General features: G+C 39.4%; 1 protein-coding gene across 2 annotated transcripts; it reads left to right on the forward strand.

Moving 5' to 3' along the window:
- The first annotated feature begins 1,822 nt into the window (after positions 1 to 1,822).
- On the forward strand, positions 1,823 to 24,963 carry TMEM19 (transmembrane protein 19). Of its 2 annotated transcripts, XM_068559685.1 has the most exons (6): positions 1,823 to 2,519; positions 11,377 to 11,490; positions 18,805 to 18,942; positions 19,328 to 19,582; positions 20,432 to 20,641; positions 22,627 to 24,963. In XM_068559685.1, the coding sequence occupies exons 1-6, from the start codon at positions 2,327 to 2,329 to the stop codon at positions 22,791 to 22,793; spliced, it is 1,077 nt and encodes a 358-aa protein (XP_068415786.1). In that variant the 5' UTR covers positions 1,823 to 2,326; the 3' UTR covers positions 22,794 to 24,963. The 2 variants fall into 2 exon arrangements, with proteins under 2 accessions (XP_068415786.1, XP_068415787.1); XM_068559686.1 differs by lacking the exon at positions 11,377 to 11,490.
- Positions 24,964 to 25,404: the final 441 nt, after the last annotated feature.

The raw sequence follows: 25,404 nt of genomic DNA on the forward strand, positions 1-25,404 counted from the left end.
CTGTGGTAAAACAATTAACTAACTCTGTTGGAAAGATTTAACAAAAGTGTTCAAAGTTTCTTAACTTCTCAGAGCCTTTAGTGCACTCTCACAGTCCTATGAGGAAACAAAATTTCTGAACCTTAAATTTGATCAGAGGTATTTTGGAGGGGAGGTGGTGGTGGAGGGTAGCGTACCTACTAACGTCTTGAGGAATATAGTTTAGAAAATGCTTAACCATAAAATTCTCTGTTGCTAGAAAATGTCTTTTAAAGCAAGTAGAAAAAGACTTTGTTGAAATGTTTTCAGATTAAGTCTCTAAACATTATCAGATTGTAAAATCATTGTTTCTTTTTAAAGAATATTTTAACTACGTTAATTCCCCCAAATTGTTTCAGCCTTAAGCTAGAATAACTTGTTTTATGAAGAACAACAGCAATAATTGGACACTGGGAAAAAATGGAAGAGAAATATTCATTTGAAGAGTCAGTCACCAACACTGTTATTATTTAATATGCAATTTTAGCTACATATTCATGAGAGAGAAAATCATCCCTGACATTCAGGAACTAGCCAGACAAAGCTAGCCTTCATTGTTGTTAGAAGATGGCCTGCACAGGCCATGGTTTCCTATTAGACATAAAAATCTCATAGAACACCAAAATCAGGCAAGATAACCCTGTAACTGTACTAAAGTAAAGGGGGGGAAAAAAGCAATACCAGTTCATAATTTTGTCTAAGCAAAGACAAAAACAAGGTGTCTATGCAAACCACAAAAATATTAGGTTTTATTAATAATAACTATGCCTAATTGTCTAGTATCACTAATATTGGCCAGTCAGCTTTCTAAGGTAATCCAATTATTTGCCTGTGCTGAACAAACCCAGACAAAACTTAAGTGGGCACATAATTTCTGCATAAAGACTACATATGCATATAGTAAGAGAAGTCCACTACTATTTAGTCCTACTTCACAAATTTGGTTCTCAGGTAATTAATCGGATGCCTTACCAAAGGAAAGGGCTTTAAATAGTCTTGGCATATAATACAGTGTGAGTTTTCAAAAAGTAATTACTCTTAGCCAGTTAAAACACATTTGGGTACTATGAAAGTGAGTTGCTTCCTCTTTTTACACTGTCAGCAATTAACTGAAAAAGTTCAGAATATAATATAATTATCAATTAGTTACTGTTAACCCAGCAAACAAAAATTAATTTCAATTAAAACATGAAATCAGCCACAAGATTCAGATGTTTAAGATGACAAGCCGTTCTGCTTTCTAAGTGAATTCACTGAATGCACAGACTTTAAATAGGAGAGGTGCGGAAACAATTTCCACAATGTTCCACATAATAATTACTTGAGAATTCAGCAGTAGGAACTATGTCGAGCTATCTTTACATCTCCAGCGGCTAACAGTGTCCAGCACCTTACAGGTGCTGTTTTTAAGTTATCTTCTCAGTCATAAAATTCCCTTTCTACAGCCCAATATATCCCCCACCCCTAAAAAGTCCATAATATTGTATGCCATGAACTGTTCACAGATGAAAAAGCATTCGAATCTGATGCTTGACATGGTCTACTGGGTCTAAGTTCACTTTGTTTCATTCCTCTATTCTGTTACTGCCTTGGTGGTGGTTTCACTTTTCAGCGTTTGGGTATGTCCTCAAACACAAAACTTTTATAGGTGTTCCAAGGGTGCAGACTCTAAGGAGCATCACAAACGTACAGGGCCCTGCCGACGGCAGTCCTCATTTGGTCCTCTAGCCCTTGGAGCCGCCCTTTAAACGCTCACGTGAGCGAGGCGACGCCCACGGGTGGCCGCGGCGCAGGCGCGCAGGAGGCGAGCCACGGGACGCTGACAAGCGGCGAGGAGCGAGCTGAGCTCTAGGGACCTCGGCCCTGGCCGCCTGGACCCGGACTCTAGGGCTGCGCCGGCAGCCGTCGAGAGTGACCACACTCCGTCACTCGGGGCTCGCCGCCGGGACACTCCAAATTCCGGCCCCGCGCCTCACCTCTCTGCACAGCCGAGCCCCAGCGTCGGCGTGTGGGCGGGCGGTGGGGGCGGAGCTCGCCCTCCCGGGCCGCTGATTGGCTGTCTCCGCTTCCCTTTCACCTTCCCGGCTGCAAAGTTCAGGTGTGAAGGGACCGCGGTCTGCGAGCCCGCTGCTGTCTGAGAGGTTGCGGTTTGCTCTCCCAGGGAGGTCTTAACCTCGCCCAGACTTCTGCGGCAGCGCCCCACCAGCCCAGTTTCCAGAAATAGTTTGGGTTTATATTATTTTCTCGGACGGTGGAAGATGTTGGCATTTATGTTCGCCTCTACACGAATGTTTTGCTGGCAACTTAAATGACTATTTTTCTCAGAAACGCGAGATATTTTCTCCCGCAGGTGTTCATACTGTTATTTTTCATGAGAGATCTTGACCACAATACATACAAAAAATACATAGAGACGATAACTAATATAGTTATATTGAGTCTGATCATTTGCATTTCTTTTGCTTTCTGGATTATGTCTATGACTGCAAGCACCTATTATGGTGAGTATGAATGTTCTAAATTGTCTTTCTATAATCTAATCGGTGAAATTTAGGAGGTACCATTGTGAAAGCCAAAACTCATATCCTCTGAATGGTTATAAACTGTTGTGTTTACTTGATTTCCACGGCCTGATTTGCATTTACTAACATGGAAATATGCAGTGCCTTGAACGTTTTAAAGCTTTTAGTAAATGCTGCTTGTCATAATACTAGTTATACCGGTTCCAAAATATGTCTTATATTTCATGTAATTATTACATCTAGCTTGGTGAAAAATAAGTGAGGTTAAACATAATTTTGCAAAGCAATTGCAGTGATGCTTTTAATAAGAATATTAGTAAGGTAGTTTATCAGTTTCATGTGTCCTGTAAAAAGTAAAAATAAATGATGATACAATGTTTACATTTGGAGATTTGGAAGATTTGTCTGCTGTTTGGTCACTGCAAAAGAACAGACTTGTTTTTTTTTTTTTTTTAATTTTTACACTTCATTTATTTATTTATTTATTTATTTTGGGCTGTGTTGGGTCTTCGTTTCTGTGCGTGGGCTTTCTCAGGTTGCCGCGAGTGGGGGCCACTCCTCATCGCAGTGCGCGGGCCTCTCACCGTCGCGGGCTCTCTTGTTGCGGAGCACAGGCTCCAAACGCACAGGCTCAGTACTTGTGGCTCACGGGCCCAGCCGCTCCACAGCATGTGGGATCCTCCCAGACCAGGGCTTGAACCCGTGTCCCCTGCATTGGCAGGCAGATTCTCAACCACTGCGCCACCAGGGAAGCCCAAACAGACTTGTTTTAAAGGCTGAAGCCAATTTGCATAAATACGAGGTACTCTGAACTCAAATCTTTAAGATTTTGAAACTGCCTTAGAGCATAAGTATGCCTTTGTACAAACTTCCTTGGTACCCCTTTATAAAAACAGAATACCGTTCAGTTCAAAGGAAAAGTGAAAAACAGAGTGAGAAAGTGAACTCTTATAAATGGTTTTATCATAAATGATTACCTTTTTAGACCTTAGTCCTTTTGCAAAGAAACGTGAATTATCGAGTGCATGTTCTCCAAGGTACACGTGCTTTCAGGGCTGTTCAATCATAGTGATTCCCAGTAGGGGATGAGGGCTCGGGGAGGAGAGGTATGTGAGAAGATTTTCCTTAATGCCAGTATTAACTATGACTTGAACTACATAGAATAAATCAGGATTTGTAAATTGCAGAGACCCCTTGGGGCCAGGCACCTGATGCAGATAAGTGAAGCTGTCCAAGGCTTTACTTTGCATATTAAACACATGGGAACAGTTTACACTTCTAGAAATAGGATTTTCCCAATTTTTTTTTTTAACATTTCACCCTCTTTTTTTTTTTAAGTTTAGCTCAATCTTTTTTTTTGTTTGTTTTTTTATACTGCAGGTTCTTACTAGGCATCAATTTTATACACATCAGTGTATACATGTCAATCCCAATCGCCCAATTCAGCACACCACCATCCCCACCCCACCGCAGTTTTACCCCCTTGGTGTCCATATGTCCATTCTCTACATCTGTGTCTCAACTTCTGCCCTGCAAACCGGCTCATCTGTACCATTTTTCTAGGTTCCACATACATGCATTAATATACGATATTTGTTTTTCTCTTTCTGACTTACTTCACTCTGTATGACAGTCTCTAGATCCATCCACTTCTCAACAAATGACTCAATTTCCTTCCTTTTTATGGCTGAGTAATATTCCATTGTATATATGTACCACAACTTCTTTATCCATTCGTCTGTTGATGGGCATTTAGGTTGCTTCCATGACCTGGCTATTGTAAATAGTGCTGCAATGAACATTCGGGTGCATGTGTCTTTTTGAATTACGGTTTTCTCTGGGTATATGCCCAGTAGTGGGATTGCTGGGTCATATGGTAATTCTATTTTTAGTTTTTTAAGGAACCTCCATATTGTTCTCCATAGTGGCTGTATCAATTTACATTCCCACCAACAGTGCAAGAGGGTTCCCTTTTCTCCACACCCTCTCCAGCATTTGTTGTTTGTAGATTTTCTGATGATGCCCATTCTAACAGGAGTGAGGTGATACCTCATTGTAGTTTTGATTTGCATTTCTCTAATAATTAGTGATGTTCAGCATCTTTTCATGTGCTTCATGGCCGTCTGTATGTCTTCTTTGGAGAAATGTCTATTTAGGTCTTCTGCCCATTTTTGGATTGGGGTGTTTGTTTCTTTAATATTGAGCTGAATGAGCTGTTTATATATTTTGGAGATTAATCCTTTGTCCGTGGATTCGTTTACAAATATTTTCTCCCATTCTGAGGGTTGTCTTTTCGTCTTGTTTATGGTTTCCTTTGCTGTGCAAAAGCTTTGAAGTTTCATTAGGTCCCATTTGTTTATTTTTGTTTTTATTTCCATTACTCTAGGAGGTGGATCAAAAAAGATCTTGCTGTGATTTATGTCAAAGAGTGTTCTTCCTATGTTTTCCTCTAAGAGTTTTATAGTGTCCAGTCTTATATTTCGGTCTCTAATCCATTTTGAGTTTATTTTTGTGTATGGTGTTAGGGAGTATCCTACTTTCATTCTTTTACATGTAGCTGTCCAGTTTTCCCAGCACCACTTATTGAAGAGACTGTCTTTTCTCCATTGTATATCTTTGCCTCCTTTGTCATAGATTAGTTGACCGTAGGTGCGTGGGTTAATCTCTGGGCTTTCTATCTTGTTCCATTGATCTATGTTTCTGTTTTTGTGCCAGTACCATATTGTCTTGATTACTGTAGCTTTGTAGTATAGTCTGAAGTCAGGGAGTCTGATTCCTCCAGCTCCATTTTTTTGCCTCAAGACTGCTTTGGCTATTCGGGGTCTTTTGTGTCTCCATACAAATTTTAAGATGATTTGTTCTAGCTCCATAAAAAATGCCATTGGTAATTTGATAGGGATTGCATTGAATCTGTAGATTGCTTTGGGTAGTATACTCATTTTCACAATGTTGATTCTTCCAATCCAAGAACATGGCATATCTCTCCATCTGTTGGTATCATCTTTAATTCCTTTCATCAGTGTCTTACAGTTTTCTGCATACAGGTCTTTTGTCTCCCTAGGTAGGTTTATTCCTAGGTATTTTATTCTTTGTGTTGCAATGGTAAATGGAAGTGTTCCATAATTTCTCTTTCAGATTTTTCATCATTAGTGTATAGGAATGCAAGAGATTTCTGTGCATTAATTTTGTATCCTGCAACTTTACCATATTCATTAATTAGCTCTAGCAGTTTTCTGGTGGCAGTTTTAGGATTCTCTATGTATAGTATCATGTCATCCACAAACAGTGACAGTTTTACTTCCTCTTTTCCAATTTGTATTCCTTTTATTTCTTTTTCTTCTCTGATTGCCGTGGCTAGGACTTCCAGAACTATGTTGAACAATAGTGGTGAGAGTGGACATCCTTGTCTCGTTCCTGATCTTAGAGGAAATGCTTTCAGTTTTTCACCATTAAGAATGATGTTTGCTGTGGGTTTGTCATATATGGCCTTTATTATGTTGAGGTAGGTTCCCTCTACGCCCACTTTCTGGAGAGTTTTTATCATAAATGGGTGTTGAATTTTGTCAAAAGCTTTTTCTGCATCTATTGAGATGATCATATGGTTTTTATTCTTCAGTTTGTTAATATGGTGTATCACATTGATTGATTTGTGTATATTGAAGAATCCTTGCATCCCTGGGATAAATCCCACTTGATCGTGGTGTATGATCCTTTTAATGTGTTGTTGGATTCTGTTTGCTAGTATTTTGTTGAGGATTTTTGCATCTATATTCATCAGTGATATTGGTCTGTAATTTTCTTTTTTTGTAGTGTCTTTGTCTGGTTTTGGTATCAGGGTGATGGTGGCCTCATAGAATGAGTTTGGGAGTGTTCCTTCCTCTGCAATTTTTTGGAAGAGTTTGAGAAGGATAGGTGTTAGCTCTTCTCTAAATGTTTGATAGAATTCACCTGTGAAGCCATCTGGTCCTGGACTTTTGTTTGTTGGAAGATTTTTAATCACAGTTTCAATTTCATTACTTGTGATTGGCCTGTTCATATTTTCTGTTTCTTCCTGGTTCAGTCTTGGAAGGTTATACCTTTCTAAAAATGTGTCCATTTCTTCCAGGTTGTCCATTTTATTGGCATAAAGTTGCTTGTAGTAGTCTCTTAGGATGCTTTGTATTTCTGCGGTGTCTGTTGTAACTTCTCCTTTTTCATTTCTGATTTTATTGATTTGAGTCCTCTCCCTCTTTTTCTTGATGAGTCTGGCTAATGGCTTATCAATTTTGTTTATCTTCTCAAAGAACCAACTTTTAGTTTTATTGATCTTTGCTATTGTTTTCTTTGTTTCTATTTCATTTATTTCTGCTCTGATCTTTATGATTTCTTTCCTTCTGCTAACTTTGGGGTTTGTTTGTTCTTCTTTCTCTAGTTTCTTTAGGTGTAAGGTTAGATTGTTTACTTTAGATTTTTCTTGTTTCTTGAGGTAGGCTTGTATAGCTATAAACTTCCCTCTTAGAACTGCTTTCGCTGTATCCCATGGGTTTTGGGTCGTCGTGTTTTCATTGTCATTTGTCTCTAGGTATTTTTTTATTTCCTCTTTGATTTCTTCAGTGATCTCTTGGTAATTTAGTAACGTATTGTTTAGCCTCCACGTGTTTGTCTTTTTTACGTTTTTTTCCCTGTAATTCATTTCTAATCTCATAGCGTTGTGGTCAGAAAAGATGCTTGATATGATTTCAATTTTCTTAAATTTACTGAGGCTTGATTTGTGACCCAAGATGTGATCTATCCTGGAGAATGTTCCGTGCGCACTTGAGAAGAACGTGTAATCTGCTGTTTTTGGATGGAATGTCCTATATATATCAATTAAATCTATCTGGTCTATTGTGTCATTTAAAGCTTCTGTTTCCTTATTTATTTTCATTTTGGATGATCTGTCCATTGGTGTAAGTGAGGTGTTAAAGTCCCCCACTATGATTGTGTTACTGTCAATTTCCTCTTTTATAGCTGTTAGCAGTTGCCTTATGTATTGAGGTGCTCCTATGTTGGGTGCATATATATTTATAATTGTTATATCTTCTTCTTGTATTGATCCCTTGATCATTATGTAGTGTCCTTCCTTGTCTCTTGTAACATTCTTTATTTTAAAGTCTATTTTATCTGATATGAGTATAGCTACTCCAGCTTTCTTTTGATTTCCATTTGCATGGAATATCTTTTTCCATCCCCTGACTTTCAGTCTGTATGTGTCCCTAGGTCTAAAGTGGGTCTCTTGTAGACAGCATATATATGGGTCTTGTTTTTGTATCCATTCAGCCAGTCCATGTCTTTTGGTTGGGGCATTTAATCCATTCACGTTTAAGGTAATTATCGATATGTATGTTCCTATGACCATTTTCTTAATTGTTTTGGGTTTGTTTTTGTAGGTCCTTTTCTTCTCTTGTGTTTCCCACTTAGAGAAGTTCCTTTAGCATTTGTTGTAGAGCTGGTTTGGTGGTGCTGAATTCTCTTAGCTTTTGCTTGTCTGTAAAGCTTTTGATTTCTCCATCAAATCTAAATGAGATCCTTGCCGGTAGAGTACTCTTGGTTGTAGGTTCTTCCCTTTCATCACTTTAAGTATATCATGCCACTCCCTTCTGGCTTGCAGAGTTTCTGCTGAGAAATCAGCTGTTTACCTTATGGGAGTTCCCTTGTATGTTATTTGTCGTTTTTCCCTTGCTGCTTTCAATAATTTTTCTTTGTCTTTAATTTTTGCCACTTTGATTACTCTGTGTCTCGGCCTGTTTCTCCTTGGGTTTATCCTGTATGGGACTCTGCGCTTCCTGGACTTGGGTGGCTATTTCCTTTCCCATGTTAGGGAAGTTTTCGACTATAACCTCTTCAAATATTTTCTCTGGTCCTTTCTCTCTCTCTTCACCTTCTGGGACCCCTATAATGCGAATGTTGTTGCGTTTAATGTTGTCCCAGAGGTCTCTTAGGCTGTCTTCATTTCTTTTCATTCTTTTTTCTTTAGTCTGTTCCGCAGCAGTGAATTCCACCATTTTGTCTTCCAGGTCACTTATCCGTTCTTCTGCCTCAGTTATTCTGCTATTGATTCCTTCTAGTGTAGTTTTCATTTCAGTTATTGTATTGGTCATCTCTGTTTGTTTGTTCTTTAATTCTTCTAGGTCTTTGTTAATCATTTCTTGCATCTTCTCAATCTTTGCCTCCATTCTTATTCCGAGGTCCTGGATCATCTTCACTATCATTATTCTGAATTCTTTTGCTGGAAGGTTGCCTATCTCCACTTCATTTAGTTGTTTTTCTGGGGTTTTTTCTTGTTCCTTCATCTGGTACATAGCCCTCTGCCTTTTCATCTTGTCTATCTTTCTGTAACTGTGGTTTTTGGTCCACAGGCTACAGGATTGTAGTTTTTCTTGCTTCTGCTGTCTGCCCTCTGGTGGTTGAGGCTATCTAAGAGGCTTGATGGGAGGCTCTGGTGGTGGGTAGAGCTGACTGTTGCTGTGGCGGTCAGAGCTCAGTAAAACTTTAATCCACTTGACTGTTGATGGGTGGGACTGGGTTCCCTCCCTGTTGGTTGTTTTGCCTGAGGCAACCCAACACTGGAGCCTACCTGGGCTCTTTGGTGGGGTTAATGGCAGACTCTGGGAGGGCTCACGCCAAGGAGCACTTCCCAGAACCTCCGCTGCCAGAGTCCTTGTCCCCACAGTGAAACAGAGCCACCCCCCGCCTCTGCAGGAGACCCCCCAACACCAGCAGGTAGGTCTGGTTCAGTCTCCCCCAGGGTCACTGCTCCTTCCCCTGGGTCCCGATGCGCACACTACTTTGTGTGTGCCCTCCAAGAGTGGGGTCTCAGTTTCCCCCAGTCCTGTCGAAGTCCTGCAATCAATTCCCACTAGGCTTCAAAGTCTGATTCTCTAGGAATTCCTCCTCCCGTTGCTGGACCCCCAGGTTGGGAAGCCTGACGTGGGGCTCAGAACCTTCACTCCAGTGGGTGGACTTCTGTGGTATAAGTGTTCGCCAGTCTGTGAGTCACCCACCCAGCAGTTATGGGATTAGATTTTACTCTGATTGCGCCCCTCCTACCGTCTCACTGTGGCTTCTCCTCTGTCCTTGGATGTGGGGTATCCTCCTTGATTAAGTCCAGGGTCTTCCTGTCAATGATTGTCCAGCAGCCAGTTGTGATTCTGGTGCTCTCGCAAGAGGGAGTGAGAGCACGTTTTTCTACTCCGCCATCTTGGTTAATCCTCGCATCAAGTTTTTGAAAACTATTACAGCACCTGCTCCAGTGGGAGGGAGCTGTGAAGGAGGAAAGGTTTCCACACACTAGGAAGGCCCTTCGTGGGCGGAGACTGCGGGTAGCAGAGGGGGGAAGCTTCGGAGCTGCGGAGGAGAGCGCAGCCACAGGGGTGCGGAGGGCAAAGCGGAGAGATTCCCGCACAGAGGAGCGGTGCCGAGCAGCACTCTAGCTCAATCGAATGGAATAGTAGCCTCGGGAAAAAAATGAACAGTGCCGTTTACAGGACTACAGATGAGCCTTGGCTAGTCCCTATCTTTTCCAGGCGCCACTCCCCTTCACCTGCTGGTGGACGCTTTGGCCAGCTGACAATGCAGATATTTTCAAACTTTAAGGTGAATAAAAATCATCTGGAGGGCGTAGACCAGCAGCAGCCATGGGTAGACGGCGGGCTCGGCCACCACGGGCGACTCCAGCCTCAGCTTCTCCCCCACGTTTTCGCGCGCGGTCCCCGCACCAGGCTAGTCTGGCGGTTGGGGGAGGGGCGGGGCGCCGCCGGCGGGGGCGGGACAGGCGGGCGGGCGGGAGGCTGAGGGGAGGGGGCCTGGCCTGGGCCTCAGCCGGCGCCGCCGCCGCCGCCGCCGCCGCCGCCGCCGCCGGCCTGCTCCCGTCCGGCCCCCAGCTCCCTCTTTGTGGTCACAGGCCCGGGGCCTCCAGCGCTGCTGCCAACTGGGGCCGGCGTGAGGCAAGCACAATGAGCCGGGGCCGGGCTGAACCACTCACTCGCGGCGAGCGCCTCCCGCCCCGTCCATTTCACCCTCTTTGTCTTGCATTTTCCAATTTTTGATAGAAACCTGGGCACAAGCAATAGTTCACACTTTTCTTTACTATAATCACTCAGCCTTGGTGTTTAGGAGTCTGTCAGGAATGGTGGGGACTTTAAATGGGAAAGCCATGACCTGTCTAAAGGAGGTGGCTTCTCTTCACCTGTAGTCAATTCTGCCACGTGGGCCTGAACTTCCAGTTTTTAAAACAGAAAACAAGAATCTGGATTTTTATATGAAATTTCCTAATCTTTAAATATTGATTCAAATTGAAAAAAATTATGCTAGCTAAACAAAACATCTGTGAGCTGGTTGCAACCTTTGGAGAAATCAGTTGCTAACCTTTGAGTCCTGAGGTGTGTAGCCTGTGCGAGTGTTACCTCTTTAAAAAAAATCTCTGTGAAAGGTAGAGAGAGGAATAATTGGATCCTGTTAAGAAAGGTGTTTGTTCTATACAGTTCTTGAGAATGAATACATGCCTATGCCTCCTTTCCAAAAAAATAAAGAACCAGAGCTTCATTTCAAATCTCCAAATATGTATCAAATACCCATTATTATAAATAGTTGTAAATGGTTCTCTAAACTTGGACAGGACTTATTTGGTCATTCCGCACTAGGATTGTCTCTCTGAAAATATATAATTCTCAACATAAATATTTTACTTTGGTGGCTTTATCTCAGTTTCTCTACTTACCACAGTATTTTAATCCAGAATGCAGTTATCAAAGCTTGCAGCCAAGGCTAATCTGTGCAGGCTTCGTACAATTTATGCTCTATGTTTATAATTTTTCAGGTAACTTACAGCCTATTTCTCCTTGGCGTTGGCTGTTTTCTGTTGTTGTTCCTGTTTTGATCGTCTCTAATGGCTTTAAAAAGAAAAGTCTAAATCATACTGGGGCTTTAGGAGGTATGTTTTTCTTTTGAATGTTTAACCATATAGTAAGTGCTTGCTTATATAATTTAAACTCATGTTTCTAAATTCTGAATATATGAGCCTATAAATCACAATGTTACATATTTTAGACAATGATAAAGTTATGCATTACTCAACTTTACTATTCTGTCAAAATTTCAGATACTAACATACCCTTTCAGTGTGATGTACAAATTGAACCTTGTAATTGATAACAACTAGATTGGTAGGATAGACTTTTGAGGACCTTGGTTATTCTGCTCCTGAGTTGGATTAAATTTTCTGCTAGCAGTAACATTGGAACATTTTTCCTCGAGGTAAAATAGAGGAGCCATTGAGAAGAATAGCAGGCAGAGTAGTCCCAACTGAGTATTCTTGATTCATTCTTCAGAATTGAGATGGGGACAGGCCATTTATTTATTCTTCTAGCAAATATTTGTTGATCAATTACTGTGTGCCACTCTTCTAGAAACTGGGGATATAGCTGATTTCAGATTTTATGGAACTTTTATTCTTTAGTACAGATAGATAATAAATAAAATACATAAAACTTTTAATATAATGATAAAGTTAATGAGAAAAAAATTAAAGATAATAAAGTGTGTATATTGGGGAATGTGGGGCATTCTTCTGTGGATAGGGTCTAGATTAACCTTTCTTCTAAAGAGGTAGTTTTGAACTAGGACCTGAAGAAGTCAGAAATGAGAAGATCTGAGAGAAGGCTGACAGAACGTGTAGAAAGGCCCTGACATGTTCAAGCCTGGCTTGTTCAGGAGTGAGAATAAGGCTCATTTGACTGGAAAATAGGAAGAAAAGGAAAAGTAGAGTAAGATAAGGTTGAAGAAATAGGTAAGGACCAGATAATACGGGGCTTATCAGGACATAGTAAAGATTTTATCCCAAACTAGAATTCCCCCCTGCCTCGAACCAGGGGATTGATGGGATCTGATCTGACTTTGGGATTTTCATATCCTACCAGTGTTATAAGCCCCAAGACATGAGGCTTTTCCCCCCACCAAATACTTCCTGTAGGCTGAGATCACTACAGGATAAGGCTTATTTAGAACTGGCAGGTCTTGAAGCCGCCTACTCGGCCTTCAAAATGCTGATGATCATTAGCCCGAATGCACCGTAGAGACACCCTGTCCCCTCTGTGTTCACATACAGCAGATGTTTCATAAAGTTTTATAAACTAGAGCAGGCCTTCACGGAGGCAAGATAGCCTGATAGGTAAAAGAACAAGCACTAGAATCAGGCAGGATGAGTTTGAGTAATAGTTCTGGCTTTGGAAAAGTCACGTAACCTCTCTGTACCTCAGTTTTCTCTTCAGAGAAATGGGTTTTTAATATCTAACCTAGAAATTAACGCAACATTGTAAATCAACTATACTTCAATTTTTAAAAACTTCAAAAAATAAATAAATGCTTCCTGTGCATAAAAAAAAAAAATCTAACCTAGAGAAGGACAAACCATGAAAGTAATAAAGCTAAACTTCATGGCATTTCATTTGCAATGGTACCTTTCAGGGTTCTAGGAAGAGCCCTAGCAATGTGCTCTCATGGTCTTCTTGTTTTGTAAATTCTACAGAGGTGAAAGATATTTTTGTGCTTTTTTTTAAAAGAGGGCCCCCAATTTATAAGCTTCAGGACCCACAAAATCTTGATCCACCCCTGATTTCATTCTTAGGATTGCAGTAAGAATAAAATGAGATAATCAATGTAAAGTTTTTATCTCAGAGCCTAGCACATAGCCAACATGTATAGGGTGCTTGTTATTATTAGGCACAGTTCTTCAGAATCATGCTTATTTTCTTTCTTCATAATTGAGATAACACTGTTCAAGTTCTGTTGAGAAATTGAGAAATCTGTTGTTAGCACTTTGAAAGTAATTGCTCATTTATAGCAAATAATTTGAGCAATCTCTGCTTGAATATAATAATACAGAGTTATGCTTTGCTAAAAATGTCCTTTCTCAGGTAGCCTTGCCTTGGTTTTCATCATACTTGACCTGTGGGAAGAAGCGTCAAGTTCTTCTTGAAGTACTGTCTTCCTTTGGCTTCCATGCCGTATATGATCCTGTTTCTCCTCTTACTTTTCTGATCTCCACTTTTTTTCTTTCCTACCTCCATTTCCTTTTCTGCCTCCTAGCCCTTGGGCCTCTACTCCTCTCCTACCTGGCTTGATTTAGAATTAGAAGATATCGGGACTTCCCTGGCGGTCTAGTGGTTAAGACTTCGCCTTCTAGTGCGGGGGGAGCGGGTTGGATCCCTGGTTGGGGAGCTAAGATCCCACATGCCTTGTGGCCAAAAAACCAAAACATAAAACAGAAGCAATATTATAACAAATTCAATAAAGACTTTAAAAAAAAAAAGAATTAAAAGATATATATTTGAATTGTAGCATTGCCACCTGCTATCTTTGTGAACTTGGCCATGTCACGTAACTCCTCAGAGACTCACTTTCTTCATCTCCTGTGAAATAGGTCCTTATGGGCTTATTGGTGAGGCTCAAACAAGATAATGTGTGGGACAACATATCTTTTTAAACTATGAAGTATTATACAATAAGCTCCCCAAAGACACAGAGTGTATCATATGCTTCTGTGTCCCATGCTTTTTTGAATAGTGCTACACACTGTTATAATAGTGCTTAGGAAATATATGTAGATTGATTTTGAAACCACTACCCTTTTCCTAATTGTTGCATTCTGTGGAATTTTGGTATCTTTTTTGTTTGGAGCTTTTTTTTTTTTCCTTAAGGACAAAAAACTGTAATGTTGCTTCAAAGTATATCATAGTACTTGGGAATACTGTCCTGAAGTATGACTGCAAGTCACTTAAACTTTGTGTTATAATTTTCCCACCCATAAAATTAGAGGGAATAATATTATCTATAGCATTGACTTACCATGAGGAGTCATACATGTAAAAATGCTTAGCACAGGACCTGGCACTCATAAAATAATAACATGCATTTTATAAATGTTAGTATTGTTTTCCTTCCACAACTACTATCACAGTCATAGGAATTTTACTAAGGTTTGCCCTATCATGTCTTTAGTGTGCTTGGGATTGAGAAGAGTTTCAGAACTTCCTCAGGATCTGGGTATTGAGAGTCCTTCATGACACAGGAGCATATACCTCAGTGTTGAAGGAAGAGGGGAGGGGTTGAGGCAGTGCTTAGGGTGGACACTGAAGTGGAGGGCTCTTATCTCCTTGAAAGAAAGAATGCTTCTAGAATAAGGAGAGGATCACATGAGGGGTTATGTAAGAATGTACTTGTAAACTGTAAAACACTGTGCAGGTGATTTGCTCCAAGAAAGTGTTGTCTAGTCTAGTTATTCAGTGTGTTCCTTTGAACATGTCTGTGTGGACAGTTTGTCATCAGTCTCTTGGCTTGACAAGTTTAAATTTAATTTCACTTGCCAAGACGCTTAGGCTTAATGGTTTCCCATTTTTTTTTATTCATTCATTCATTCAACAAATATTTAGTAAGGGTCCCCTGTATGCCAGACATTGTTCTGGGCACTTAAGACTTAGTAATGAACAAAACAGATAAAAATCCCACTGTCAGAGGAGACAGATGATAAGTAAGGTGGGTTTGAGACATTTAATCCCCAGAAGGAGATGCCGTAAGCGTAATGGAAGTGCACAGCCAATGAGGTGTTGTCAGGAAGGGCCAGTGGTTTTGCTCTGTGTGGTCTCACAAGGATGGCCTTACCTCTTTGGTTATCATAATTGGGGTCTGGCGTTCAGTCTTTTGAAATAGAAACCTCATTCTATCAGGTACCCAGAGTTGATTAGAGCCAAGAAAACTGGTTTATGTTGGCATTGTTATAAGAGACTAATATATGAGCCAGAATGCTACTTCATTAATCTGATAAAATGTAGAACTACTGGGCCAACTGGAATACAAACATCAGTGTTCAGACATGTCCAATTCTTGCAGTCAGACCACTTGAGAAGTCAGATTGTAATGAGAAGTTTGCTTTGGCGGAGTACAGAGTCTGAGAAACAGTCAGTAATGCAAATCCACAGGTCAAACAGTCCTGTCTCTTGTATAGTATTTAAGTCTGCCAACCTCTGGTTCTCTTGGCCTTCATATTCTGTATTTTGGGCTAACCAGCCTTCTTCTGATTCCCATAGTCTTTCTCTAGGCAAATTACTTATGATATAATTGATTAAGTTTGAGTTTATTAAGTTATAAAATTCCAGTCCTACCTTTCCCTTTCCTGTCTCCCAGATATTATTCCCAGGTCCCCTTGGTTGGAATTTTGGGTAACTCTACTCCCACTGTCAGAGACATTTGTAGACAATGTTGGTTTTACTTCCCTAGATGGCATTGCTAGTTATAGAATTTTCCTGTTTTAAGCTCAGAAGGCAGCTATATTTCTTGAGTCTTCACAGTCTTTGGGAGCATCCTATTGTTATGCAAATTAAGTCCTTAGCACGGACAATTAAAGATGATAGAGGTGGGTTGAAGAGGTGGAAAAGACACCAACTGGAGTTAGCAGTTACTAATCTAAAAGTTGTCATAACTGGGAGATGCAAAAAGTTCTAAGATATTTTTTAGACTACATAAAAGAAATCATTCCTTCAAAGCACATTAACTTCAATTTATTTCCTCATTCTGAACCTGTCATCAACTTGAACACTGATCACTTCGTGTGATATTTTGAGGTGTTTGAAGTAAAAAGGATGTAGATGCCTTTTGGTAGCATATCAGTGTAGGTTTTTTTAGGGCCATCTCACTTTGGGTGTGCTTAAGACTGTGGAACAAATTGTTAACAGTGACGGTCCATGGAGAAGGGATGGGAGTGGCAGTGGTGAGGGAGAGAGGCACTTTGACTTCTGTATGTTTTGGCTTTCCCCTCCAATACCCATGTAGTAATTTTGTAATATATTTTAAAACAGTTGAAAAAACTTAAAGGTTGGGTAACATAATAATATTCATCCTTATTATTATAATAATAACACATAATTGCAATAATAATGATGTTCTTATTGAGGTTTTGCCACTGTAACTGCCATTATTGCCAATGATATTAGTTAACATTTATTACGGGCCCCTTACGTGCTGGGTTTATAATAAGCATATTATAAAAATTATCTCATTTAACTTTTCACATCAAGCCAGTGAGGTGGGAATTATTATTCTTCTTGATACACCAATAAGAAATTGAGGCTTAAAGTTAGGTAACATCTAGTCATGCAGAAGTAAGTGGAAGAGTCAAGATTTTAACTCGAGACTGTTCAACTCCAGAGCTGAAGCACTTTATTTTACTTTATACAGCATTATAGTGATTTCTTGCACTCTCAGTAAAAAAGTACTAAACATAAGTAAAATGCCAATAACTGAGTATCTCTGGATGGATCAATCAGTCAGGATGGAGCTAACCAATAGAATATTTCCTATTGCTACAGAAATAGGAACCTGGTCCCTTGTTCTATTATTTAATACTTATTTATTAAATACATGGTAACTTATTTAATAATTATTCAATATCTATTCTGTTACTTAGTAGAACTTTGCTTACTGTGTTATTTAATAAAAATCTTCATATAGCAAAACTCAATCTATTTATCTTAAGAGTTACAGAGAGCAGAAATTGTCAACCATGAACCCCGTGGTTGCCACTCTTGGGTGCCACTGATCTGAGTACTCAGTGGCAGACTAGCACATTCTCTCCCTGAAAGAAGGAAGATAAAATTGTCAAAAGTGTGCTTGAAAGTTCCAAATCACATATAGAGAATGCTACCTTTTGTGTAAGGAAGACGGAAAAATAAGAAAACATGCATATATCTGCTTATCTTCATAAAAGAAAACACAGGAATGATAAACTGGAGAACAATGGTGTTGAATACATACAAAGAATGGAAAGAGAGCAAAATATAGAGGGAGGAGCAGAAGGGACATGGGAGGAAGTGACACCTCTCTAAATATACCTTTTTGTATAAGTGTGACTTCTAAAAGCATGTTTAAGAATATCAGTGAAGTTGGGAAGGGGGAGATCTAAAACTGAAAGCAAACTAAAACAGATGAACCCAACTGTATTTTAAATGAATACTGTAAGCACACTGAAGGGAGAAAAAGAAAAAGAGTAACTTATGGACCCAGTATTTAATTATATTCTTTATTCCTTCAGTCTGGGGTTACAGGAAGGGGAGGATTACAAAGAAATCTTAAACTATTTTTAGTAGGTTTGTTTTTGTTGTAGTATGGGTGAAGCAATTCTAAAACAGTTTTTTAGATGTAATAGAGGATTGAGTAGATGAGTGAAATTGTCATTGTTGTTTGAGGCCAGAGTTCTAACTAAGGAAAAAGGCGTACAAATATGGAATGGGGAAAAGCAAGAGAGAACCTGTGGAGATAGATTGGAATTGGAGTTACTGGTGTGATCTTGTGATTTCCAAAATATTTACGTGTATGTGTATATACATGTATATGTGCCCATATATAAGCATGCATATATATGCATGTGTGTATATTTGTATGTGTGTGTATTCACTTGCTTTGTCCACAAAAAGCAAATATACCCCAGTAGCAATGAACACACCATGAGCCTAGATTTTGACCTCTACTCTCCATTCCCCACTGTAATGAACCAGAGCTCCTCAGAGAAATGGCTGCTTCCAGGGCTGGGGCAAGGTAGGTCTAAGATGAGCCTCGAGCATTTTGTTATGCCCAAAAGAAAAGAAATGCTAAAAAAAAAAAAAAAGAGGGAGAGAGGGAGATCATGTGACATGAATACTGTATTGAGCTTGTCTATTTTGTCTGGTATTAGTATAGCCACCGCTGCTCTCTTTTGGTCACTTATTTGCATGGATTATCTTTTTCAATCCTTTTACTTTCAAACTATTTGTGTCTTTGGATTTAAAGTGAGTCTCTTGTAGACAGCATATAGTTGGACCACGTATTTTTATCCATTTTGCCAATCTCCGTCTTTTGATTGGATCATTTAACCCATTTACATTTAAAATAATTACTAATAAGGAGAGACTTACTTCTGTCATGTTGGAATTTGTTTTCTATATGCCTCTCTCTCTCAGATTTACTCTTGGTTGCTCTATTTATTGAATTTTCCTTGTAAAGTAGAAAAAAATCCCAGGCTATGCGGGGAAAATGTAAAAAATAGAAACTTGAAAGACCCTATACTGTTTGGTAATATCTTAGTTGGTAAAAATGTAAATGTATGGGAAATGAACATTTCCAGTTATAATATGAAAATAACTGAAAAAAATCATTCTTTTTTTCACAGCATTCATGTATGGACTAAGTGTAATTTTGTGTATATATGTGTTTCTTTCAGGGCTCGTGGTTGGATTTATCCTAACCATTGCAAATTTCAGCTTTTTCACCTCTTTGCTGATGTTTTTTCTTTCTTCCTCAAGACTCACTAAATGGAAGGGAGAAACAAAGAAACGTCTAGATTCAGAATACAAGGAAGGTAGAATGAATTATGTTTAATGTTACTTAAAATAGTAACCTTTATTTCATCTTAACATATCATAAGCTTTTAATCAGAACATGTTTAGACTATTGAAACATAAATTTTATATGAGAATTGCTTTAGTAGTAGCCTGATATAGTTTATTATTACTTTACCACAATAGCAAATAACAGCAGAATTTTAGAACTACTGAAGTCTATCATTAATTATTCTAAAACAATATAGAAGGTGGGCAAAGTTACCATCCCACTTTTAGTCATTTTTGAAATTTTAGTCATTTTTCTTCTCTTAAGTTTTGAAATGTAAGTCCCTATAAATGCATGATTTTCCTCCTGAGGAGAAAACCTTTTTTTGTCCTTTTCATTCCCTTGTTTGTTCCTAGGTGGGCAGAGGAATTGGATTCAGGTATTCTGTAATGGAGCTGTGCCCACAGAGCTGGCCCTGCTATACATGATAGAAAATGGCCCTGGGGAAATCCCAATAGATTTTTGCAAGCAGCACACTGCTTCTTGGATGTGTTTGTCTCTCTTGGCTGCACTGGCCAGCTCTGCTGGAGACACATGGGCTTCAGAAATTGGCACCGTTCTGAGTAAAAGCCCACCGAGGCTGATAACAACCTGGGAGAAAGTTCCAGTAGGTGAGTCTTTATTTAAGTTTCTTTAAAAAACAAAACTGAACAAAAAGCCTCTTGATTTATTGTTTCTTATTTAAAAGCCTTTTAAGAATTTCAGTGTGTCTTCTCAATTGGAAAATCACTATAGGATATTAAATCGGTGATAATAAATAATATTTGCAGGAAGTGTTAGTAATTCCTAGATAAACAATATAGAAACATAGAGATTGGCCCACAGGCTTATCAGTGGGAAAGGAAAAGGATGGAAATGTTACAGTATTTCTTGGGGGCCTGTTATGTGTTTAGTGCTTCAATGTATATCTCATTTCCCCATTACCATTATCAACTACTACTACTACTAGTACTGCTACTAGTACTTTATCATTGTCTCCTCCTTCCTCTCATTTTCCTTCTTTTTTTCCCCTTCATCATTATCGTCATCATCATAACAGTTAACATATTTGAGTACCTACTATGCGCAAAGCAGTGTTCTAACTGCTCTCCATGGATTACTGTTTACTCTTAATAATCATGTGAATTGGTCCTTTTACTGTTTACATCTTACAAATGAGTAAACTAAGGCATAGAGAAGTTAGGTAACTTCACCACAGTAACCAGACTTGGAAATGACAGGACTAAGATTGAAACCGGGCAGTCTAGCTCTGCTAAACTATTCCACATCACTGCTTAGAATGTCAGGAGTTACTGAGGAGAAAAGCCTGTTTTCTAAGTAGGATGGTCTTTGGATTGCATCAAAGTGAACCCTTTCTTTAAATTAGTCTTGATTAGATAGGTACCAAAATATTTTGCTTTTTTTGACTTTATGTGTTTGCTGATTGTTAACCAGATGTTTTTATCCATGTTCTTCTTTAGGGACCAACGGAGGAGTTACGATGGTGGGCCTTGCCTCCAGTCTCCTTGGTGGGACCTTTGTGGGCATTGCATACTTCCTCACGCAGTTGGTTTTTGTTAATGATTTAGACATTTCTGCTCCTCAGTGGCCAATTATTGCATTTGGGGGTCTGGCTGGATTACTAGGATCAATTGTGGATTCGTATTTAGGAGCTACCATGCAATTTAGTGGTAAGAACATTACCTTATTGTTGTAACTTATTGGTGTATTAAAGAAATGGGAACTCAGCCATGCACAGTGGTGGCAGGGCCTAGCTGCTACAAAGAAGATATGTTTTAGACAACACTCATGTTTATGGGCAAAAAATTCGAGGACTCTATTTTTGACTAATTGTATAACAAGTTATTTTAGTTTCTTTTCTGTGGAAAGTGTAGAGCATTACAACAAGGATTTTTAATGTAGGGTTGTTTTTTTCACCCATGCTGTTGATTGTTAAATGCAGTAGTTTGATCATGACACTGAATAAATGTGTCCTTAAAAAAAAAGGGGGGGGACTTCCCTGGTGGTCCAGTGGTAAAGAATCTGCCTTCCAGTGCAGGGGATGCAGGTTCAATCCCTGGTCAGGGAACTAAGATCCCACATGCCGCGGGGCAACTAAGCCCATGTGCCATGACTACTGAGCTCACACGCCTCAACTCGAGAGGCTGCGTGCCACAAACTACAGAGCCCTAGCGCCCTGGAGCCTGCACGCCACAACTAGAGAAGAGAAAACCCGCACGCCGCAGCTAGAGAGAAGCCCGCACACCACAACGAAGAGCCCGCGTGCTGCAACTAAGTCCCTACGCAGCCAAAAATAAATAAATAAATAAATCTTTAAAAAAAGAAAGAAATGGGGAAGAAATATGGAAAAGGAAAAAAAAGAGATGCGATAATAAAAACAATTGCCAAGACACAGGTTGTTGGGGGACCCAGAATGAAAGAGCACAAGTCTCCTCTACCATTTTGAATGTCTCATTCTTTTGTGTTAAATTGATTGAAAGAGAATTTCTCCTACAGAGCAATGAGTAGAAGCTTTGCAGGGAAGATAGGATAGTGCAGGAGACAGATGCTTTTGCTTATGGGACTTTACCTAATCCCACGGAAGCAGAATTTTGGAGTCAGATCATTATAATGCCCCTCCTTCCATTTATTTTCCAAGTCCATTTGAGAAATAATTATTCTAATAATCTGACTATACACATACGATGTACTTTTCTCCTGTGACATCATGTTTGCTATCCTCCCCACTGAGTTTTTAGTCCCACTCAAGATATATGGGAGAGTCAGTTTTCTCCAGAATTTTCTGTGCTTTGCATCTAAGGCTGTCCTGTCATGTCAGTGTACTGACATGTTCTGTTAGGTGTGTATTTGCTCCACCCTCTAACCAACCACGTTTTCTCCTTTGATTCTTACAGTGAAGAGGCTAGCCGTCTGGAGAATGGTCCCCTGAATACAGTGCCCCCAGTTCTGTTCATGTCCCAAGATAATCGACTTGTCCTTCCACCCCCCTTTCCACCATCAGAACATTTGTTCTCTCAGGTTCCTTAGTCTTATCTAGATGCTGAGGAGGAAGCAATCTGATTTTAATTTATACTAAAGGGTTAGTAACCATATATGCACACGTGTGCGCACACACACACACACACACCCATTACACGTTTTTTTAAAGAGCCTAGGTTTTATTCTAAACTGGGCTCTAACTGGGAAGTTTCTGATCATATTGAGTGGGTTGGGGAAAAAAATGCGGGCTGGGGAGCAGATTAGATTCATCTCTGTGTGCCTTCTTTGTGTAAGCACCTTGCTACTCCTGGGTATCCATTGTAGAGGCTCCTATTCTCAGGAGTTTCACAGGTTGGTCTTAGGGGGGAGCCACTGGGAAGGCAAGCCCTTGTCTGCCAGTTTCATGCCATCTCTGCTTTTCAGTTTCTCCCTTCTGCTTTGGAAAGAACTCCAGCATTGTTGAGAGAGCAGTATTGAGGTGTATTGAAACCCATTTATTCAAAGAGACCTTTTGTAGTCATGGGTTCCGTATCACTCACCATATACATTATCCTCTAAAGTCATTTTACGAATGGCTGAGAATCTTTGAAAGATTATCTCCTTTGGAGGAGAAAGCTAATTTTTTTTTTTCAAGTCATTTGGATTTTCCACCTCACTTGCTTCTTTTTCATTCCAGGTTTGGATGAAAGCACTGGCATGGTGGTCAGCAGCCCGGCGAATGAGGTGAAGTACATAGCAGGAAAACCCATTCTCGATAACAATGCCGTGAATCTGTTTTCTTCTGTCCTTGTCGCCCTCTTGCTCCCAACAGCAGCTGCTTGGGGTTTTTGGCCCAGACGGTGAATTTTATTTCATTTACAAAAGTTAAAACTTAGGTAAATTCAGCTAAATTTGCAATTCCAAGTTTCATCCCAAGAAGAGTAATTGTAATGACAAAGCAGAAATGCCAGCTTCTCCTCTGTTCCATTACAGTGGAACTCCACGTTTTTCCTCTCTCTAACTCCATTGTAACAACTAATATGTTTTTGGTGAAAGACAAGGCTCATAGAATTTATGCATATTTTTCTTCTGCTGAATGGAACTTGAGCAATGAAACTATAATGTCCCTATATATTGAACTGAAAGTTCCTGCATGGTAGATATAAATTTTGTTTTGTTTGTTTAAATCAGTAAAAGGACTAAAAGTGATAAAATTTTTAAATGGCTCAGTTGTGGCAGAGAAATGTCACCATGCCAATTATCCAAATGTTGTATCTGTTTTAAGTATTTAAACCGATGTGTGTGGAAGCCTGAATAAGTGTAGTATCCTGGACTTCTCCCCTTACTTGCCATTTATTATTGTAAAAAGTACGGAGTTTGGTTCCTGGTGAGCTGCGAGGTCTACTCCACGTTTGTTCTTCCTTCCTCAGGGTTAGTGATGAAAAAAAAGTAAATATTGTTTTCATGTGACCATTAGAATGCATGAAAAAAATTTATTTTTAGGTAAAGGAAAAGAGATATATCTTATGTCTAAAAAATATGCACCTTACTATATGTTTTAGTTGGTCTCTGAGCAGAAATTATCTTGAATTTAATATTTTTAATGTATCTTCTAGCTTTCTTTGAAATTTGTCTAGGAATCTGATTTACATTGGCATCTTGACCAGTTAAAGAGTCACTGGAAAATTATTGCAATTATTTCATTTGCTGTCCTAGAATTCACTGGAAAATGCTATGATTTCCTATTATGTACCTTCTAAGTTGTGCTCTCCTTTACATAGAGCCTCAACCAAAGTGAATTCTACTTTTCAGTTTTGTTCTTCACTTTGATGTACGTACTAAAGGGGTTTAACATAGTATAGATTATTGTTCTAAAGTATTTTGAAATATTTCACATGTGATTTCCATATCTTTCTTCCCCTTCCCCTTTTGCATTCATAGAAAAATTGAGGAGAGATTCCATGAATAAGCCACTATCAGAGTGGAGAAAGCTTTATTTTCTTTGTCGGTGACCCTGCTACAGTGATTATCTAGAAATGACTTGGTTCAGGAAGAATTTTTTAAAAAACAGTTGACACACTTAAGCCTTAAGCCAAGAAACTCAGTGGGTCTCAGCCCATCTGCTTTGTGTATACATTGGCATCACCTGAGCATCTTTAAAAAAAATACTTGTGTCTGGGCTTCACCCAAAGATTGTGTCTGGTCTGGGTTACAGCCTGGGTACTGGGACTTTTTAAAGCTCTGGCTGCCCGTTAGAGTCATGTAGGGAGTTTTTTCAAACACTGTTGTCAAGGCTCCTTTCTAGACCAAGTAAATCAGAATGTGTGAAAGTGAGACCCATGCATGGGTCATTTTTAGAAAGCTCCCTCCCTGGGATAGTCTAATGTTTAAACAGGTTGAGAACTACTAAATAAGAATATCCTTACAAAAATGTCAAATCATTGTGTTGTACACCTGAAACTAATGTTGTATGTCAATAAAAAAAGATAAAAAAGAAAAGAATATCCTATACCTAAAAGTCTCAAAAGAGTGGGAATTTTCATTTTTATGCAGACAACTATTAGCAGCAGTGCCGTGTGCTGTCTTTACGGATGGATAGCTTCTGGTAATTATACAGTCTTACAGCTACATCACTTACCAAATCATTCCTGTGGCAGTTTTTTGTGCAGCCTGTTTATTCCTACAGCTGTTCTAACATGCCTCTTTTCTCTTTTCCTGGAGATTCATCCTCATGACATACTTCGGGACAAAAATACTCATTGGAGCCATTTGGGGTTTGGTAGAATCACCACATCAGTAACAGTTTGGGGACATACTGCTTCACAATCCTTTGTTTGAAAACCTAGGGCTAGTTGTGTTTTGGAATCAAAATTTTTCAGATTTTAGAAAAGTGATAGGGTACATATAAAATATTTTACTTAAAAATCCCAAAAGAGTCTAGGATGGCACCCATTATCAAATACACTAATATTTCTGTGGTGAGTATATGAATACCACCAATAAGTGTGTTAACTAAAGACTATGAGAGCCTCAGATCAGGTCAGATCAGTTTTTGTCGTAGAATTTAGGAAGAAACTTTCTGTTTTCAGATCATTTTTGGATATGATAATTGTAGATTTTTTTAAATGAAGCACTTTAAAAAAAAAACTTATATGTATCTTACTGAAACAGTAAACAGTTTGTGTAAAAAAACACTTTTCATGGAAAGAGCTCCATGTAGCCGTATGATAAAATAATATGTACTACTGCCTTCCTAGGCAGCTTACAGGCATATATACTACTTCTTGCCATACTGTCACACAGTAGAAAAGAGCAAGGTGTATGTGGCTCAGGGCAGCTCCCGAAGGAGACCTGAAGACTTTAAGGAGGGTTATTTGAAGACTTGTCAAATGGAGCCAACAGAACAGTGAACTGCTACAACAGGTCATTCCATTCCTAGCTTTTCTCGTTCCTTGAGTTATCTATGACTCAGCCT

Source organism: Eschrichtius robustus, chromosome 13 (assembly GCF_028021215.1).
Source record: "Eschrichtius robustus isolate mEscRob2 chromosome 13, mEscRob2.pri, whole genome shotgun sequence".
In the NCBI taxonomy this organism is placed as follows: Eukaryota; Metazoa; Chordata; class Mammalia; order Artiodactyla; family Eschrichtiidae; genus Eschrichtius; species Eschrichtius robustus.

What these genes read in the sequence shown, in the direction of transcription:
- TMEM19 (XM_068559685.1), top strand. Translation starts at nt 2,327, where the DNA reads ATGACTATTTTTCTCAGAAACGCGAGATATTTTCTCCCGCAGGTGTTC. An exon ending in GACTGCAAGCACCTATTATG is followed by an intron (nt 2,520 to 11,376) that starts GTGAGTATGAAT and finishes ATAATTTTTCAG; the next exon opens with GTAACTTACAGCCTATTTCT. An exon ending in CTGGGAGAAAGTTCCAGTAG is followed by an intron (nt 19,583 to 20,431) that starts GTGAGTCTTTAT and finishes GTTCTTCTTTAG; the next exon opens with GGACCAACGGAGGAGTTACG.